The following is a 21768-nucleotide window of genomic DNA, read 5'->3' as shown; positions in this document are numbered from 1 at the left end:
TTTTCACACCACAGGACAGCCTTATCAAGTTTTCCCAGTGTGTCACAGGAATGAACCCAAAATCAAGTTATTCTAGGTGTTTCCATAAAAAGCACTACAGCATGTCGAGGCAAGCGAGAAATCAGAGAGCAATTCTCAAACAAAAGGAAAACAACAAATGATCAGGGGCTCCTGTTACATGTTATGATCTACTGCAGCAGTTATTGGTCAAAGTAGGTCAGAAATATAACAGATGTCCTGCAGTAAGTCATTTTGGGCCCTTTGTCCAAGATTGTCATTTTGTCAGTAACATTCTGGCAACTTTGAGCAGAACAGTTTGAGCTCAGTAAGACTATGCTTGATACGAAAAGGCACTTTAAAGGTGAAGAATAAAATGGAGAAAGAAGGCAAGGAAGAGAAAGAGAGAGAGAAGGAGCGAGAGAGTAAGTAAGGAAGCTCGAGTGGGAGAAAATATGCCATAGGAAAGACCTTAAGACATGTTACAATAACATTGCTTTTTTAAATTTGGGATGCTATGGAATTTTTTTTCTCAAATGTGGTTTCACGTCTGCAAAGAGGGATATTTTAAGAGTATCTGAACAGATAAACTTCAATCATTTGTACAAATATGCTGACCAGACGTGACTTATCTTGAACAGAGACAAAACAATGCTGTGACCAGACGTGACCCATCATTAACAGAGACAAAATAAATACATGAGGCCAAAGCAAAAGTAGAAGTTTACTACAGTGTTATTAACAATAAGTGGTTCACACAGTTTAGTAAGAGCGCTTCACTGAGCAATACTTAAACATGTTTTAAAAAAATACTTGATACAGTTCCTCTAGTGTAAATTCATCCATGCATCACCATTCCAAGCACAATGCGCATCACCTGTCAAGGGAGGGAGTCGGTGAAAGAACTGAGTTTCACTTCACTGACACGTGGAAATAAAGTACTTCTAAATCGCAAGTATTTCTGACGTACAGTGCAGTAAAAGGTTAGCGCTAGCGAAGGTAAAACGAAATGAGAAGAGCCAGGCCACCACAGCCTGGTCAGTCACACTCCTTCACTTTTCAACACTGATCCAGCTATATCAAGTGCGTGAGAAGGTGGCTCAGACCATTCTATACCAGGCAGATTTGGAGTACAAATACATCCAGATAGAAGCTGCTCTTTATAATCGGATCTTAAAGAGACACTCTGGACAAAATAAAAAAGTTACCATCACTACATGTGTTGTAAACATGCTTCAGTGGTGCTGCATAGTCTCCAGAGTAAGATTTTCCTGTTCAAAGACTTTGAAAACCCTCTTCTGATGACATATCTTTAAGGTAGGAGGAACGTCTGAAAAACTATCACTGCCTCAAGATGGACTTTTCTGGGTGAACTATTTTGAAACTGTTTTTGTTAGCTGGTGAACGCAGAAGGAAACCTGATAGATAACATTACTGCTAGGAGGTTATCAGATGAGGAGCACAACAAGCTAAAAGCTAACATTAGCAAGGTTGCTACCAGATACCAGGCTATCTAAATACCTTACCTCCGTTTGGTTTGGTTTCTCTAGCTAAAAGTGTAGAAAACCTGCCTGTCCATTTTGTGACAAAAAAACATAAAATCACTATTTTCTTTACAATTTTGTTTGACGACTGAGGTAATAGCTTGGTTGTATGTAATAGCTTGTTTGTATCTATTAGCCTTTATCTCAGTGGCTAGGCTAGCAGCCTGGATTGGCTGGCACCTCAGGGCTGTTTGTTGCATGCTGGATTGTGAGAGAACACTGATGAACGAAACGTTGAAACAATATATAAAATTATGAATTCTGTCAGATTGATGGCGCTGTGGGATACAGTGCTAGATTACAGAATACTGTATAACATGCCAAATAACACAGCAAACTGTAGTTTTAGACCGGAATTCCCCATTTGAATATCTTCCCATTATGCCAGGTAGGGATTTCTAAAGTAAAACCTTTAAAACAAGACTGTAACATGGCAAAAAATTAAAGTACTGACTTAATGCAACATTATTCTAGTTTATTCCAGCCTCCCATAAGTTATCAATTTTAAGCTGTAGCTGGAGCTGATTGTTTCAGTGCATTAACTAGCTAGGCTATTGTCTGTTTACTGTCTTTTAGAGCAATGCTACTTTATTACCTTACATTATAGCGGGATATGCAAAATCAAACAAATGCTAATATCTTGTGAAGGCCTCTGTAGAAAAGGAAGTTCTATTTGATCAGAAGTTATTGTTTCATTATGAAGAATGTGGTAATGTTCCATATATTTGGATTTCACAATCATTTATGTTTCAATAGTCCAGACCTGCGGTCACCGATCATATCCGCGAAGGGATGATGAGGCTGCAGGTTTTTATTCCAACAAAGCAGGAGCACGTCTCATGTAACACAGTAGTTGTTTTAAGACCGAGACCAACTGATTAAACACATGGAATCAGGTGTGCTTCTGCTTAAGTAGGATTAAAACTTGCAGTCACATTGACACTTTGTTGATAAGATTAGTGACCCATGATCTAGACTTATCAACTGAAATTACACTGTCCAACTGATAACTTAATACCTGCCAAAATCAGCCTACCTTACCTGGATTTACACAATACAATAATTGGCAGAAAATAAGTGTATTTGAAGAGGTTAATGTAAAACATCTGTAGAATTACAGTAATCTGAACAAAATCTGCATGACACATACACTGACCGTTTGCAAAATTATGACTGACACATCTCTCAGCCAATCCCAGTTGTCTCTAAACATTTCTTCCTCCATCAAGCGAAAAAAAAAAATTGAAAAAAGTTACTGAGGAAAGTATTGTGCCTGACACACACTATGCTGATCTGAAGGATATGTTGTTTATATTTCATTCTTGAAGCTGAAAATGTTTTGGATGAAACTCTGTGGAGGACCACCCTCACAGCTCAGGGTGAAAACTAATAACAGACTTTCACAGGCTCCAAGGTAAGCTAATTTGTAATCTTTTAATCTTTTTTGTTAGTGTCATTGCTAAAAATACACACTTAATATGATATCTAACAATGAATAACATTACTGAAAAATGTTAAGATCAGTTCTTTAACTATTTCAATTAGCTAACTAGTTAGCTAATTAGCTGCTGAAAGTTAGCAGGATAAATTAGTCAGATTAAGCAGGACTGTAGAGTGTTCACATTTGTGATTTAAACACTGTGTAAGATAAAATATTAATGCACTTGTGCACATACCATTTTCTGTATTCTTTCATTAAAGTTTGCTGAAAGACTGTGTAAAGACAAAGAGTCCTCCTCAGAATCTTATGTTGCTCTGACTAGCTCCAGTGTTAGCTTTAGCATTAGCTAATTTGAAGGGATAACTTTTATCTTCTCCTCATTACACTTGAAAACCTACTGCTGTAACATCGAGAGACTATATGATTACCCTGGTTTGATTAATGTAAACATGGTTTCCAGAACCATTTTTTTGTTCACTCTAATTTGGTGTACATGTATATTTTGCAAGTCTCAAACATCCCATCATCCCGTAAAGCCAGTTTCTTTTTAAATGAATATAAATGCACTCCTCTGTGTGTTTTTAAATGTCAGAATTTTGCAAACAGTCAGTTAAATCTCACAGCAGAACAGTCACTGAAGCTACAAAAAAGGAAAAAAAAGTGCTGTAGTTTCAATAACTCAGATCAGGTTCAAAGAGCAGCTTCTACCAGGAGCAAAATTCATAATATTTGAGTTTGTCATATTTTGAGTAAAAGCAGATTAAACTAATTGACTATGCCACTCCCTTTTGTGAAAGGTATGATTTAAACACATATACACACATCTCTGTGTTTCAGCGCTAATGAATTATATAAAACCAAACCTGGGACAAAGCCCACAGCTTCAGGAAAAAGAAATAAAACACTAAATTTTCTTGATTCAGTCTCTGTTTTGTGTCTCACTTCTTAAGCTGTCTTTCTCTGTTGAGACATTCTTTAAGGCCTGTGGATTACTTCCCAAAGTCAGTTTAAAATGGCTCAAAGACATTCCTACTGTGGAGTAGGAAGGGTCACTAGAGGGAGGAGGAACACCACTTGAGAGGGGTGACATTGACAGTTAACCACAGCAAAGATTAAAAAATGTCAAATAATAAACTAGACTGTAGAAAATATGGCATCCTCTGGTTCTGTGACATGGTGTCAACATCCCATGTGATTTATCATCCTGCTTACATCTGCAGGACATCTACGAAGATGTGAGCATTAACCACTAACCAGGTACTACCTGGCAAGTGGCTCTCACTGCTACACCCAGTTTGCCTGCCCTGATGCAAAGTGACTTCTAAAAGAGTAGGTCATTAGCCACCTCGTCCTTGGGTAAGTGTCGTCCTCTATGTCTTTTTGTGCTTTCGACTGTTTTTCTTGTATTCTTGTTCCTACTGTGACCATAAGTGAAGAGGGGCAAAAGTGTAGACGAAGTGTCAAGAGTGTTACAAAGTATCACTGTCTACTTGACGTTGAACACCATGAGTGGCCTCTCTTCACGCCTCTGCCAAGGGCTCTTCTTATTCTCTCCTTCATCATCTTTGTCATCATTATCATCGTCGTCGGGGCTGGTCACTGAGTCCCTGTGGACCTCAGTGGCACTGCTGCAAGCACTGTTGTCCCGACTGCGCCCTCGGCGGGGAAACGTTCCTCCCCGGGAACATTCTGGGGCCTCGTCCAGCAGTGGTGCCATTGAGCTATCCTCTGGTGAGTATGTGGCCGTGTGGCTTTCACTGCTGCTGCTAGGATCTGTAGTGTCAATGACAGGAAGCTTGGAATAGATCTTGCCGTGGGCCTTCCTTTCACCTCCTTCCTTCACCTTGCTCTCCTCTTTACTCTTCCTCTGCGAAGACCTGCCTGAATTTCCCGGATATGTTTCCGCCCGGTGCTCCTGGGCTGGAGCCCGCAAGGCCTCGTTGCCTAGTTCAATGTAGGAGTGGCGGACAAGGGAGTTGGAGCGACCGTCAAGGGACACGAACCATGCCAGGGGATGCGGTTTCACACCTAGCTCCAGCAGCTTCTTCTCTGTAAGTGCCTTCAACTCCCCATTAACCTGTGCCATGGTGGAGTCATCAAACAGCACAGGGATGTGGACGGCGCCTGTGGAACAAGAGTCTGAAGCCCCGTTCTGCTCTTCAGATCCCTCTCCCTGCTGGTCAGCTTTGTCCTCCTCCTTCTGTGGCTTGGCGGACTGCTGCTGCTGTTGCTGACTCTGATGGCGAGGAAGTGTCATGCTAACCTGAATGCCCTCCATGTCATGCTGAAGCTGCTGCTGCCTCTCCATGGCCTGCTCCACGGCTGAAAGATCTGAAGAGAGGCGCATGTAATGTGCCGGGATGACTAGTGTGGGCACCACGCTGTGGTACATGCTCTCCTTCATCTGCTCCATGGAGTGGCAGAAGATGAGCTGGCCAGGCTGTGTATTCACAGAGCCAGGCCTGTTCAGGTGATCTGCAGCCTGGGAGGCACAGTAATCTGGGGGCTTGCTGTCCCGGCTGTGGTAATGGCCAGCAAATGGAGGCAGCAAAGGTGGGGGAGATGGAGGATCAGAGGTGTAACCTTGGTTGTCCTTGGCATTATGGTGATGGTGATTGTGCCTGCGGTCATCAGAATCTTCGGCCGAGCTGTAGCCTCTGGCAACATCATCTCGCAAGAGCAGGTCCAGATTGTTAGTGTTGGTGGAGCGGGTGGCCTGCAGCGGGAAGCTCTCACCACGCTTGCTGTTCACGCTAGCCTTTGAGTGGTGTGACTTGTGGCCAGAGCCATGTCTGAAGAAGTCCTCCCGCGAGCTGTGCAGGTCCCGGGTGGAGGAGAGGTCAGATTTCACACCATCTGGGTCTCCAGTAGAGGAGGCTGTCTCCATGTGCGCGCTGCTGATGAGATTGAGCTGGGAAGTGGACGTACCCTGGTCTCTTTTGGAGCTCTCTAGAGTGGAGGAGATATGCATTTTACGATGATGCTGTCGGGGTTTCAGGCATCTCCTCCTGACAGAGAAAGGAATGAACCAGATTGGTACAATGTGAAATATGTGTAACTTTACACATTTATAATAAAATAATAAAATATACACCACAAACAGAGTGAAAATGAAAGAGGAAATCCACCAAGTCTTTATTGCCCACACTTAAAGAACTCAGAGGTGGCCTTAAGCTAGCAGTACTGTATCTGCCTCGGCATGGTACAGGTGGCCTCACAGCCAGCTAAAGGCCACTCTCAGTATGAAAAAACATTAAGCCGCATTTAGGCAAATTTAGTTTGATTTGTTTCGACTTGGCAGTTTAAACAGGGATACCTGCAGTAGTAGAGCAGCAAGCAAAGCAGGATTAGAACCAGCAGGGCCATAGAGCCCAAAATGGTCAGGAGGAAAATGGTATGGTATGTGGTGATGTCTCTCAGGCCAGACGTGTTCAGGCCTGTTCCTGGAACAGAAAAATGACATACTATGAGAATTTTTACATTTTTGAGAGACCTCCCTCAGTTGCTCACGTGTAGGGAGGTTGTAATTCAGGGAAAGCAGGACTCACCTGCAGCTGAAGGGAAAGCTGCCAGCCAATAGCCTAAATGTGGTGCCACAAAACTCCAGGTCATCTGAGCACCATCTTTTTTAATGTAGCCGGCACCACTTCTGACCCATAGACCTGCAGAAGATAAACCCAATCAGGTACTGCTTCACAGAGGATCAAGCTAAAGGTTAAAGCAGCTTCCCTGTAATCTGTAAATCTGTAAAGCTTGCAGGTTTGCTAGACCAAATTACACTCTTGATAGTAATTCTTCAGGAAAGAGGCCCACTGGCCAAAATGAAAAATGTAATCATTGCTACATCTGTTGTAAACTTGTCTTCTTGCTTCCTGAAGTGGTGCCCAAAAAGTCTCTAGAGACAGATTTTTCAATTTAAAGACCAAGACAAACCCACTCAGGTAATGTATCTTCGAGGTGGAAGGGGTACCTTTAGAAAAACTACAGTTGCTTTGGGGAAGGCTTTATAAAATGTGCTAACGCATAAGGGAGCCAGATAGCTAATGTTTTTGCTAAGAAATAAAATGTCACTTCTGTATTTATTAACCTCTACATTAGTGTAACATCACTGAATTTCATTCTCACTGTGGATTGATTTCCATTGGTTGTATGATGTTTTTTGCACAATATAGGGCCGATTATGGTTCAACTGTTCTATCATTATGCGGACTATAATTGACCATTTGCAAAGTAACCTTGACACGACACTAAATTAATCATGGTTAGAAACCATCTCTTCCAACTAGAAAATGGAAAACACCCAGAATAAACCTGCAGTGAGAATGGTGCTAGTAGTAAATTAACCAGAATTAATAGGCCATAAGATGTGAAAACAGACATGTAATTCAAACACCCACCCTATCCTAATTTGTTTGCAGTTTTAGATCATTTAATATCGTTTCTGAAGATGAAAAAAGGATTTTGGATTAATCCATGCAGAAGCTCAAAGTCAGAACTATGTAAGGTAAGGTACACTTTACATGGGTGACTGTATTTCCATTTTAATATGTCTAGCAGTTAGTTAAATTTATGATAAGTTACTGATGTGTTATTAGCCTACTTTTTTTTTTTTTGCTCTGGCCCTCTTGACACTGGACAGAGTGTAATATGGCCCATTACCTAACACCCCTAGTGTAATGCATGCTGTAGTGATGGAATACACAAAATTGTGAATTGCTATGAAAATGAGACATCAGTGTTAGTTACTAAAGGTTTAAGAAAGTCAAAAGAAGATGCCATTTAAGGATTTCCTGCTGTAGACCTGACACAGGGCAATACAGAGCATGATATTTGCAGAATGCCCCTGAGGAGAGGTTTAAAGTGGCTTAATGCTGCCTGACAATTCCAGCTTGCAACAGCTTTCTTTTTTCAAACAATATTTTCAAGCTTGGTTCACTTCCTCATGTGCAGTGCATAACGTCATGTAGGGTTATTATAAATCTGGACTTTATTTATGCATTTACAAAAAACAAAAAATAGTACTGATACTAAGTATTATAATTTATACCATTTAGAAAAGGAACACAGTTATTCTGACCACTACTGAGTTTATGCTTCTCAGTATGAAGAGTAGCCAGGTAGGTATAAACCTGAATCCATTCTAACTTTGAAAGACACAAGACTATATTAGGTTTCCATTATGCAGGACTGATTTGTCATGCTTGACAGACTTACCCCCTGTCAGGTTTAGTAATGGCCAATCCTCCTTCCAAATTCTGGCAGCTATCTGCACTAACTTGAAAGCACCACCAATACATTTATCAAATCCTTACAGGCAATTTAACAGATGCAGCCGTATCAAATGTAGGCTCTAACACTGTTACCATGCTGCAGTATGGCCACTAGGGGGTGATGAATGTCCAGTTCAATATAGAGACCTTTGCTCAGTCCCTGTTGGTAAAGTGGGGGGCTTTCCCAACACAGCCCATGTGAAGCAGCCTCCTCCACTTCTTTCAGCTAAGCTCTCTTTTGTCTGTGAACTGTCTCCAAAACAAACAGGGCTCAAAAGGCGACTGTCCCATTAACACAGAAAAACACATGACCCCGCACACGCCCACAACAAATGGCTGCATCATCTTTTTCTTCATAGCAGGACACTTTTCTGAAGGCCAGTTCATTCCGCCCACCCACACATGATGCATATTCATACCCATTTTTCCCCCCAACTCTTAACTGAGCTGTCACAGTCTGGTGGACTGAGAAACGAGCCTCTATTTCATCTACTTCTGTGTGCAATGATGCAGGAAAGCATTAGTGCATGAATAAAAGAATCCTTAGTTTTCCCAGACTAATGGGAGCCCTATGATGATAGCCAGAAAGATATCAAGAAATGTATCCTACATGTTTTACAGGACTGAATGGCAGCACTAAGCTTTTAGCTACTGTTTCTCAGTGCTCCTGGTGCTGGTTTGATCCACTGACAGTCCAGTTATACGTAGGTCTGCACAATATATCATTTATTTATTGTTATAATTGTCTATATTGGCCTTAGTAGTACAAATATAGTAGAATGCTGCAATATACAAACCAATCATAACATGTTTTTGAAGGGCACATATCATGGAAAACCTTTTCCTGACTTTCTTAAAACAAACGAGTTTAATGTAGCATATAAACATATTTAAAGATTCTAAATTCTCTGTTCATATAGTCTATTTATGGAAACCTCAAAACTGAAAAAACGGCTAAATTGAAAAAATGTCTGTTCTGTTTTTATGATGTCACGTTTACATATATTCCCCAATTCAAACTACAACAATTTAGCCTCACCCATCACACCAAAATTATAACGAGTGTCTCAGCTCTGAGTGCTTTTTTTAAAATGAGGTATAATACAAGGCAAACAATCAAACCAAAGATAATTTACATAAATCAGTCTTTACAAAAACAGCCTGTTTAACACTAAGGAATAAAACAAGGTCCGAAACGGGTCATAAAAAATAAAATACAACTCGTCTTGTTACATAAAACCACACAAATATGATAAATGGACTTCAGAAGAAAAAAACTAAAATACAAGAACAATGTAGGATATGGGCCCTTTCATATAGCGCAAGGCACACAATCGCAATACTAGTACTTTGTGCATATGATACATCCCTATTTATAATCACCATCACAGAACACCACAACTTTTCATTTTATATTCATCAGCAAATTTAATTTCATTCACATTTTGCATATTATTAAATTTGTATCATATCATCAATTTATAGACCTGTAAGGCAAGTTTAAATTCCTCCGTCTCATAAACGAACAACAACAAGCATGTTGTAAACACAGTGAGGGTCAACAGGATCAGAGGAGATTTCCCTCGGGACCAGATGCTCCACTGTCAGACATTACAATCCAGTACATATGGATTAGTTATTACTTAATGCCCAGCAGCAGGACATGTGCATGCCTACTTCCAGGCTTAGCCTAGAAGGACATCTTGACAGCTAAATTAAGACAAACCTACAACTGTAGTGCTTTAACGACAGTGACAATTGTGAGGTACAAAATAAGCGCAAATAATTATTTACCATGTCACTTTTTTTGAGAAGCCATAAAAGAGAGCCCACTTTGGACTGTTGCCTTTAGGGCAAATACATATGAGGAAATGAACCAGATAGGCTCCCCTCACCATGAATAGTGGTTTGAACAGTAAGTGATCAGGTTAGACTATGCCATGACTTGTTAATGTAGATATATGATGGAATATAAAAGTATTACTGCCATATGTACACAAAGAAACAGCTCTATGTTTCCTTTGTAAGTACTTTCTTTATACCAATGCATAAAATTGGCAATAGCTTTGAAGTTTCAGTTGTTATTGCCCCCCATTCTAATTTTTTCACATATTTGCCCCTATATTTGTGAAGTTTGTGTCATTTTATGCACCAAAACAGTCATAATTCATTTATACATTTTACATTATACCTTTTTCCAACCTCACCCTTAAGACGAATGTATGCGAATGACCTCTGTTATGATTAGTGGCCCTGTACTGTGCCTCATTCAATAAGCAGCTGCATTGTGAGTGGATACAGCTAAACTGCTGAAGGCTGAATAGATAAATGTGTGAAAATGTGTGGTTTTTCATGATGTCACAAAAACTATGAATTCAGTAACCGTTCGTTTTGGAACTTGTTTACATGCTACATCAAACTCTTAATGAAAAGTTGCTTCTCTGTGACATTGGCCCTTTAAGAAACACATGGGGTTTGCAGCTATATACCATCTCCCAGACAAATGCTGCACAACAGCAAAAATGCCCTTCGGATTGCATCTCAAAATTTGCTATCCTAGCAACAGCGCTAACTGTGCAGGCCTTGTTCTCAGTGCTATTCATGGAGGCTCTCATCTAAACGACTGGGCTAATGGGCCTGCAGGATTAAGACTCCTCCGACTAAGCTGCTTGGTGGGAGACAATTTGAGATTTCTCTTTACAACCAATGGAGGCTAAATGTATAGTTTACTACACATTTTTAAGGGGAATCAATGAATGTGCAATACAGCCAGATTCAGTAAAGTCTACAGGATGCAAAGATTCAAAAGCTGAGGTTGCTTTCAAACATGCATATCAGTGTTTCCACTAGGTTTTTTGGTAACCGATGGTAGACCCTTCACAGCTATGATGAGTACATGCCATCATCAAATGCGTATCTTCATTTTTGTAACACCTGTCGTTTGCATTGTGTAAATTTAATGATGAGCGGACCAATAGAAATGCTCTAAAATCACTTGGAATAAAATCTCTTTACATTATAGGTGAGAGTGTTTTTGCTTTCTCCTGTAAAGTTACCATTTTGGAGATACTTGTTTTTTGTTGGATAGGAACTATATAAATATATAAAGAGAAAGTTCAGTTGATTTACTGAACTATATATATATATATATATATATATATATACACACACACTATGCTTTACAATTAATAATGGGACAAATATTAATTTGAATATATTTCAGTGAAATGTATAAGACTAGTGTTAACAGTTTCTTAAAAACTCTCTATAATGAAACTCTCTTAAAAACTCTCTAAACTTTCTTTAATGAAATGTTATCCTTAAGAATACAATGATGTCTTATTTTGCATTTAAACAATTGAAGAAAGTGCAGCATTGAGCCCATCGATACAGAACACAATTTAAATGTAAATGTCATTATTGAGTGAGTATGTAATTGATGCTGTAATCACAATAATTAAGTAATGTAAAGAACAAGACACAACATCAATACTACTACAACTACTACTACTACTACAACTACTACTACTAATAATAATAATATTAATAATAATAATAATAACATTAATACATCTTTATCTATATAGCACTTTTCTCCATAGTTACAAAATCTCAGACTTCTTTACACATTAAAATAAGTAAAACATTGGACTGATAGAAACACCATGCTCTAAAAAATACTAGCACAATTACAAACAAAGGAGAATGGGCCAAAATACCTCTAGGCATATGTTAGTCTAAACAAATTATTTTTTGTAATCTGGATTTAAAAACATCTATCGAACTTGAATTTCTAATATTCTCTGGAATGCTACTCTGCAGTTCATGAGCTATATAAGTAAATGATCTCCCATCAACTGAACTGCAAATGATCTTAAGTGTTTGCAGTAAGCCTTTTTCAAGTGTTCTAACAAAGTGGAAATTGAACATAATGCAAAATGACAATAATAATTCTACACATTTAAGGTTTAGTCAATTCTCTTTTGAGGAGATAACAATGAGGCTAATGATTATTACTCTTTTATAAGTTGGCAGGCTATTATCCCTCCACAGAGAGACTAAAAACTACCTCTGACTACAGCATTAAATTACAGTCCACTGCAGACTACAGCACTGAGCCCAGTGGAATCCTCCTCAGTGCTCTGTCTGAGAGCTGGGGAACACCATGCAGGTGAGTGGGAAATGAATGCATTTCTGGGTCAGAATGAATCATTGCATGCTGAATCCAAAGTAAGCCTCCCTGCCACATCACTGACACACATTTTTTCTTGAACCAAAAGCACAGCACCAAAGAGACAGCAAAGGTAGCTATCAGCCTCTCCTTCTCTCTCTCTCTCCCAGCATGCACCACATTGCGTAACAGCCTCCTCAGTAAAGCAGAACTGCCATCAGGACACTAGGACTGTAAGTGCTTGGAGCAGCTGGGTAGAGGTGCAGATGGATCTGTGCTTATTCCACTCTACTAGACTGGACCAGGGATATTCCTTAAGGAGTCTCACTAGCATTAGCAATTGCTTCGTGTATTTATTATCAAGGTTCATTTAAGAGCAATCAAGAAACTTGCACAGGAACAATAAAGAGGGATGTCAACTATGTTGATTATAACACACACTTAAAGGATGGTTCTTTTAGGGGTTCTTCAGTACAGAAAATGGTTCTATATAAAACTATGAACACTCACAGAACCCTTTGCATGATTAAAGGGTTGGCATAGTTAAATTGTTCTTCAGATTGATGAAGAGTGTGTTTATATGGTTCTTTATAGAGCCTTTTTGAAAAGGGTTCTATATAGGACCAAAAAGGGTTTTTCTATTATAACAAGCCTGACACTGTAAGAATAGAAGAAACCTTTTTGGTGCTATATAGAACCTTAATGAAAACAATCTACAGCACATTCTCCATGAATCTAAAGAACCGTTTCACGATGCAAAGAACCCTTTAATCATAGAAATGGTATGTTGAATGTTCATGGCTCTATATAGAACCATTTTCTTTATTAAAGAGCCCTTGAAGAACCATCATTTTAATTGTGCAGGCATGCCATTGTACTAATAGAAGAACACTTTTTGGTGCTATATAGAACCCTTTTCAATACGGTTCTATATAGAACCATCTACAGCACATTCGCCATCAATCTGAAGAACCAAGGAACCCTTTCATCATGCAAAGAGTTCTTTGAGTGCTTATGGTTTTATATATATATGTATATGCTCCCCCCAGTACATGTCAGCATAACATTTCTTTTCACTGTTATGCAGATGATCTACAGTGCCATCCCTTAAAACTTGGTGATCAGTGTTTCAAAAAAAGGCATAATGAGTTTATCAAAGATATTAAAACCAACTGTTTCTTATAACTAAACAAAAGTAAAACAGAGGTTATCAGCTTTGGTGTTCCCAATTCCTCCAGAAGCTTGCAGGAAAGTCTACATTGCCTAGAATAACTACATGGCACTCGCCACCAAATGAACAGAAATATTTGATAAACCCCCTTTTTATGGAACTGCTGCATTCTTTACCTGCCCTATCCTCGAACCTCCAGACAGATACGCTCGTGGCGGTCTTGAGGGGCGAGTCCGAGGGAAGGGGAACAGACACATGGATGGGGTCCGAGACCTGGACCTCAGTACCGTTGGGTCCGGTGAGTCTGGCACACACTGCAGCCACTGCAGTCAGCTCTACCCAGCTGTTGTTTGAACCTGACAGAAGAGAGAGATGGAGGTAATCAGACAGCTTGCAATGGCTTAAACCACAGGTTCCAGTTGGCAGGGGCTAATGAGAGCTGAAGTCCACCACTTCAGCTTATATGGAAAGATTCTCCTGCACCAGGGGCCATCAGTTTCTGTCCTGAATTGTGCAGTTCAGCAGAGGTTGGTGATTCTTCTGATCTTCTACACCAAATACTTGGTAATTAACTGATGAGTTGAAAAGAATGTATTAAAACAGAGAAATCACCAAACTGTACTGGGCATCAGGCCTCAGGACTGGAGTTGAATAACCCTGTCCTACACTTTAGTCGCAGTTGTTACTAGCAAGTAGCAATTAAACCATGCAGAGACATTCTGTAAAAAATGACACGTGTGTTTATAAGTAAAACAGGAAATAATTCATTATGGTGTTAATTCAATGAAAAGTTGCATGTAGTTATCCCTACAGAATGTAACTGAATGCAAAAATAATCAATTACACAACTATGTATGACCTAAGTAATGTAAATTAAATGTATGGCAAAATTACAATAATAACTCTTCTTAGAGTTATAGCGATTCACAGATCACAAATTCTAACCGTGTTAATAGCCTGCCTCTTGGCTTTTCCCTCTTTCTCCTGTCCAGGTTAAAGTAAAAGATAACAAAAAAACAGTGACAGCACGTGACTCTGTTATGTGGAGTTAATATGTGTTAGGTGGAGTTTGTGCAGTGTTTGGTTCATGCCTTGTGTATCATTAAGCTGGGAGAGATCGCTAAGCTTGGCTGAGCTTTTTAAAAGCACTGAGTTAACACTCATAAGATGGGGGAGGGGACAGTTCACTGTCAGTGCGAAGTGTGGGACATGTGAAATGGAAATACTCAAGAGGTCTGGACATTGTGCTAGATTTGCCCAGCCTGCTTCTTGAGAGCGGCAGAGAATTTAAGGTTTTCCACCTGTCTGTGTTTAGGCACACAGCGTTGGCTATTTGCAGCATTTAGTGTAGTTAAAGGATTAATGGTAAAAGCTTTTGAGGTCCACTGGATGGTAGGAATGGGTGGCATACTAGTATAAAAGCGTATACCAGTATGATGATGTCCCATGAGATGGATTTTACCATATTGTGGATACGACGATAAGCCCAAAAACGATTAATCACAAACAGCCCCGTCCTTAAATTAAATTTGAACTCCAACAGCTTACAGAAACTGTTTTGTGAAAAATCTGATTTGCACAATTTTCCAATTAGACCAGATGTGGCCAATCAGCCAAGACATGTTTCTGTCCAAATTTGGCTTCTTTAGTCAAGTCAATAATCATCCAATTCCTTTATTTTATTAAGTTCGTGCAGACTTGTCAATGTGGTTTAGAGCACAGTGTGACCTACTGTCAATTATATAAACTTCACACAGTAACTAAATGCCACAGGGAGCCACTTTGGACAACAGGTGTTGTGCTGAAGTCCGACACCCGTTGCATGCACGCAAGGCACTCAGGCATATAGACGATAAATGTTAAGTTTCTTTTTATTTAAAAGCTCTTAATCTTCAGTTTTCAAACAGAAGATGTATGTTTATATATAGAAAGAACAGAAATGTAAGTTATACTGTGTCCTAAACCAGATCTACAAGTTTATGCAAGGCTACTGAAGACCTGGTTGTGGTTTGAGCAGATTGAGAGCAGTTTTTGGATGTATTTACAGAAAAGATTTGGGTGTCTATTGACTTGGAGTGTTTGTTAGCAGTGTTAGCCTTGTAGCTCCAGTTCTAAACTGAAGAAGCAAAATTTAGATACCAAACATGTCTCGGTCAATATACTACATCTGGGTGGAAAATTGTGTAAATATGACTTTTTGCCAAACCATAGCTTTAAATTATTGTTACTTTAAACTTCAATCATTTATTAACTTTGAAAGGTTTATAAAATATAATAATGCTATTTTTTTGGTATAAAGTGACATCATTATTGTCCATCTTATTACATCATTTATACATGGAAAGTTGGAATGTGGTTAGGAAGTGGTTTACTGATGCAATTAGCTTGCTGTACAACGGAAAACTTCAGATCACCTGTGGAGTTGATCTCCAGGCCCAAGGGATAAGGGAAGCCCCCAAGCTCGTACTGACTCCTGGTGGAGGTGAGCATGGCGGAGAGTGCGATGTGGGAGGTGTTGAGGGCTGGACGAATGGCTCTCCGCTGCAGCTGCACCCATGGCTGACTTTTGGAGCCTACAAGACAATGACATAACAGGAACATTGTAAGCATTATATGCAGCAGACTTACTCCTTGCAAAACTGCTGTGGTCTAATTGCCCTCACTGGGACACAAGCTAATGAGCACAGTTTTAAGAAAATCTCATGATTCACAATGATATTAATTCTGAAGGGCCTCACAGCAAGAGTCACAAAGTGCATCAAAATATAAGAAGTGCAGTCATGTTCTACTTCCAAAACTCTGATTGCCAATCTGTCTGAATGTAAACCTGATTTAAAACCAGCAAAGCCAGCTGTGCACTCTGATGAGTCCAGCAGTACAGCAGTTATGCATGTGTCTTGCTGAATAGTAATCCTCTCTGCTCAGCTTGGCCCAAAGAGGAGGGAAAGAGAAATGAAGGCCTAAAAATACACACGTGTCTGTCTGACTACGGGCTGCCTGTTTCGATTAGCACTGGGATAGCAAGCCGCTGATTGGCTCAGACAGCCTGGCTACCGCAGCATAGCTCCGGGTCAGCTCCAGGCACGCTGCGACGCTCCTCCACTCTCTCTCTCTCTCTCTCTCTCTCTTCAACCTTATCTATCAGACTCACACGTTTATTCACTCAGGCCATTTCATTCAGCCATGGCACATACACGCTTAAGTTTCCAGCTCAGTGCATGTCATTGCTCAACTCCCAGAGCATTCCTAAAGCACGAACGCTCAGTAGTTTGAGGCAACTCTCAATAGCTAACTCTCTCTTCATTCTACTATGAGAATCTGAATCTTTTTATTCATGAAGCACAAGATACAAGGAATAGTACAAGGAATTTTGCTTGGTGCAGTGATCAACATGAATTCATATAAAAAATATAATATTTTACATAATATATTATTAAGCTAGTATTTCTAATGGTCCTCACATTACTAAACACACTGCTGTTACAGTTTATATATAATCTGTAGAGTCAATCTACAGAGGACTGATCTCTTTGCACAACTTACATATATATACACTACCATCTCATATGGTCTTGTCCTGTGTAGTTGGAATTGTGTTGTATCTACTCTTGTTCTTTGACCCTAGTTGTGCATTGTTCTGTATGCAATGTACTGTAGTTGGTATTATACTGTGTGTATGTGTTGAACTGAGACCCCTGAGGACCGTATACTGTTCGTACTTGTCTATGGTTGGGATGACACTAAATGTCTACATGTCTCTTAGACTCATGGGGGTGATTTAATAGTGAACTGAATAAGTAAAATAAATAGAGCTTGTATTTTTTTGCATAACAGCATCCAGCACTAACAACAGCTCAGATCACAAACATGACCTCCCAGACAGATACAACAGCTGATTCAGACAGTGTCAGCCTTAATTAGGCTTTAAAAAGCCAAGCAGTAATCTGATGTGCGGTATGTCTACTGACTTCCTCAGGTGGTTTGCCCTGACAGCATTTCCAAGCAAGGACACTAAACTGCATTGTACACAAGCAGAATTGAAGCAGCGAAAGAAAGAAAACTGTCCTCCAGTCCCTCTTAGGACTGGAAGGACTGTGTCACAGCTGGGCCAATCCCCAGTAAACCTGACACTGAAAACTGTGATTACGTGCTAAAAGAACGGAACAGTCTATTTGGGACTGGTCCTTTGCCAAACTGGCAGCCTCCCAAAGAGATTGGCCATTTAGCACAGCAGCAAAGAATCCACTTCACAGTCGGGAATGCTGTGGCTTGTCTCCAGTGCTGAACTGTCTGCTGTCTTAGATGGCACAGATGCTACTGTTGGACTGCTCATATGGGCAAATACTCTATACCACTATGCCATAGTAAACAGTATAATGCTACTACTACTACTAATAATAATAAAAATAATAAAAATAATAATAATAATAACATTGTAATACTATTACTATTACCAAAACACATCTTGCACACATAATTTTTCAGAGTATCAAGTCAAACAATTCCAGGAAAGAAAAACACTTAAGGCACATGTAAACCAACAATTTCAACTTGCAGCACTATAGCACAAGCCACCAATCAAGTGAGGGAAAATGTTGTGCTCGGAGGCCAACAAAAGAGCATGATTTGTTAGTATTCTCCAAAGTGTCACCACTAAACCTCCACGTTTCCTGCCATCAGCTGTGCTAGACTCTGTCTGAAGCCGGCCAAGAGGATGGCTGTGCTCAGCATCACTGATGCAGAAAAAAGGAAGCTCACTGGGGTTAAGGGGTTCCTCAGGGCCCAGTTCTCAGGCCTCTTCCTTTTCTGCCACTAAACAGAGCTCGTCTGTCTGGAACATCAGGAGTGGTGCCAAGGTGAAGAGGCCCTGGCATCGCAGAAAACACAGTGGATTCAAAGCTGGTGCCGGTAACCCCATTAAAAGCTTTAAATTTTCATTTCAGACTTCAAAACATTAACATTTAATAGTTTTAATGTATTGTTTGGAAACTAAGATAAGGACAAATGTGTATAGCAGCAATTATCCATTTCTGAAAAATACTGTGTATTTAAAGACGGTAACAAACTTGTCTGATGTCACTACTTTTCATGATTTAAGTTTGGAATGGATCAATTGTAACAAAACTGAACAACAAACAGGAAAAAGAGAAAATGGATTTCCACAAGACAAAGAGGGAATACCATCTGACAGTGCAATATCCATCTCCCAAATGCTAACGTCCACTGAGAGCTGGTCTATAGAGATTATAACCCCCCCAGGGACTAACAGAGTAACAGGACTCACATTAATCAGAGAAGAGCACTCAACTCAATTCAACCAGCCAATTTATCATCATTTCCATCACAAAGACATCATTATAAGCATTAGTGGAGCTTCTGTATCAGGACCAGTCTGAATGGTATGGATCGTTACTTAGTCAACATGAGCATAGATTTGTGACCTTGAAGCCATGCTGTCAGAGGAGATGAATGAGGGGTGGTGCTTTGTGCTGCCTGGAGGGCAGCTGAGGGACTCTCTTAAGGGAGTGGCCAGCTTCAGGTCAAAGGTGAATGGAAGCATCCCATCTGTTCTCAGAACTACAACCCAGTGGGTGTTGGTTTTGCACCATGAAATTAACTGTAAGTGCTGAGAGTGTGGACACAATATTTATGTCAGTGGCCACATGACAGTTGGCTGCTATTCAACAGATGTATTTGAATAAGAAGTGGTAGGAGAGTTCTTTGTCCTACATCACACACACACACACACACACACACACACACACACACACACACACACACATATATATATATATATACTTTATAGTTAGGACTAGAGTTGAGAACCCTGCCACAAGACCTGTGAAGTTGCTCCTGCTACTGGTACCTGTAGTGTACTGGTAATAAAAATGGCCTATCTTGTGCTTTATCATTTAACCATCATTAACATGCCACACAGAACATTATATAGCAATTCTTATTGTGGAAACATTAACTTTTTCAGTAGCATTTATTAATGAAAAACACCCATAACGAGAATTCTAACTATTTTTCATTACGTGTTATCTAACAGTGGTTTCAGCACTGGGTTCAACACTGCAGATCTCAGTCAACAGACCAAAGCAAAAACCAAAGCTTGTTACAATATTCAGGTACCTTTTTTATGTTGTATGTTGCAGTTTTGCAGTGAACACTTATTGCCCAGTTTAAAGTCTTACTTTTATTATCACTGGATTTGCTTTTTAGCCCATTAGCAGTGTGCTGAGCTGCTTATTAAACAAAACTGACTTCAGTATTCTTCCACGCTTTTTACACTGATACACATGCATACTGCAAAACAAGCATTTTGAGATTGAGTGTTTTTTTTCACTTTTTTTGAGAGATGAAAAAAATCTCTGTCTGCTTCTCCTTCTGCTGTGCTGTGGCTGGGCCCAATATGATTGTTTACAAGCTCCAGTTAGAAGAAGAAACAGACCAATGATTAGATGTGAGAGTGCAGTGGGAGCTTGGGAAAGTTAAGCTGATCTGCGGATCAAAAAAACTTCTGGTGAAACTGCAACTTGTTCAACTGACAGATTCTACGATAACGTCACTGGCCATGTCTAATATCACAGTATCCTGAAATACCAGGACATGTCTAGTTAAGGCAAATGTAAATATAAGAAAGCAGAAAATGCATTTACTGAGTCTTGTCTTGTGTCTTATGAAAACAACAAAAGTTCTAAGTTCTGACTTCATGCTATAATGCCTTTAGAGGGCAGCGGTGAGTAATGGTTGTTTATTTGAGCTCAAGCTGGGTCCATAATCTGGTGGGAGCTACTAAGTATTGACAGCTAGGCAGCAGGAAAGGTCGTCTGCCATTTTGGCCACTTCAGGCTTGAACTTTAACAGCTGCATACAATAAGCGAAAGACAGTAAAACTGTTTATATGGCAATTAATCATCAGCTGAAATGTCGTGAACATATAAGGCCTCCTAACTCCCACTAAAAAGAGATGTCTTTTACTTAGTGTTTACTTTTTAAAATATTTTTGCCGAAGCAAGTTTTCTCATTTTTTTTTGCTAAGGTATTTAAAAGAGAGTTAAATCTGCTGAGTATGATAAGAAAATACTTGCAAACCTTTTCAAACGCTGTCTCATAAAATGCATTGTTTTTCATTATGTAACAGCATATGCTCCCAAACAGTTCCTCTGACCTCCTTTGAGATAAACTAAGACCTATTGTGCTGCTGTCTGTTGACTGTTGCCAAGCTGGCCTCTTTGTATAAGCCATTTCTGGCTCACAGCCATAGTTCTAGAATTAGAAGGACTTTGAGACTCTTGTGTGTGGCCATCTTGCTTGGAGTTTTGAATTATAGCATTAAATGTAAACCTTATCCGTGTACCATGTGTGCCATATATGTTAAAAGGGGCTACACTTGGCAGCCATTCAGTCGAGCTTGTCTCTGGGGTTTAGCATGCCAGACACATACTCTCACTTTCACTCCTCCTCACTTTGATCTCAAAAAGTTTCTTTTCTATTGCTCAGCCGGGATTCGTTCCTTATCTGTGCTTTTTCATCTCTCTTCTCAGCTACAGGTGAAGCTGAGTGCTGCCAGCAAAGCTATGTAATGCCTCTGCGCGAACCAGGAAAAATTCAGACACTGTGTGATGGCACAGGACGTCCTTTGATTCTCTTGGGTCTGGACTGGAACGGGGACAGGAGCCAGGTGCTTGGCCTCAGAAGCAAAGCTGAGAGCCGAGGAGCATGGACAGAGAAGATGACAAATGAAGGAATGAAGGGGAATGAAGGATGATCATGAGTCATTCTGTAAGCCAATACAAAATACCAAAATACACAAAATAACAATTTGCAATTATAATACTAAATAATGCGGTCGTGCCTTGAAATGTATTCAAAACACACTGCACTGTCCAAAAAGATTTGTTGCTTTAACAAAAGTAACAGCTGCCTTAAATTTTTGAGTTCATTAAATGTCTTACAGTCATTTGACAATAGTCTGTATTATGCATTGTGTTACCTTATTATTTGTTTAATAAAATCTAATTCTTATGCAGTCAGGTTACTTCTCTCCGGTTTCCTCCTACAGTCCAAAGACGTGCAGTCAGGCCAATTGGAGATGCTAAACTGCCCCTGGGTATGAATGTGTGTGTGAATGTATATGTCTGTGTGTCTGCCCTGTGATGGACTGGCGA

The 21768-nt window shown here is 39.9% G+C and overlaps 1 protein-coding gene across 1 annotated transcript in view; it reads right to left on the bottom strand.

Moving 5' to 3' along the window:
- Nucleotides 1–1004: 1004 nt before the first annotated feature.
- fam171a2a (family with sequence similarity 171 member A2a) overlaps nt 1005–21768 on the bottom strand; it is a 60447-nt gene continuing 39683 nt past the window's right edge. The window contains exons 4-8 of the mRNA XM_036589540.1: nt 16009–16167; nt 13771–13950; nt 6531–6644; nt 6299–6425; nt 1005–5990 (exon numbers count right to left, since the gene is read on the bottom strand). Coding sequence (XP_036445433.1) covers nt 4469–5990; nt 6299–6425; nt 6531–6644; nt 13771–13950; nt 16009–16167 — 2102 coding nt within the window. The 3' untranslated portion in view covers nt 1005–4468. The remainder of the gene's footprint in view (nt 5991–6298; nt 6426–6530; nt 6645–13770; nt 13951–16008; nt 16168–21768) is intronic.

The sequence above is a fragment of the Colossoma macropomum genome, unplaced genomic scaffold (assembly GCF_904425465.1).
Source record: "Colossoma macropomum unplaced genomic scaffold, Colossoma_macropomum, whole genome shotgun sequence".
Taxonomy (NCBI): domain Eukaryota; kingdom Metazoa; phylum Chordata; class Actinopteri; order Characiformes; family Serrasalmidae; genus Colossoma; species Colossoma macropomum.
Note: the sequence above shows the minus strand (reverse complement) of the source record. Positions and strands in the feature narration are given on the sequence as shown.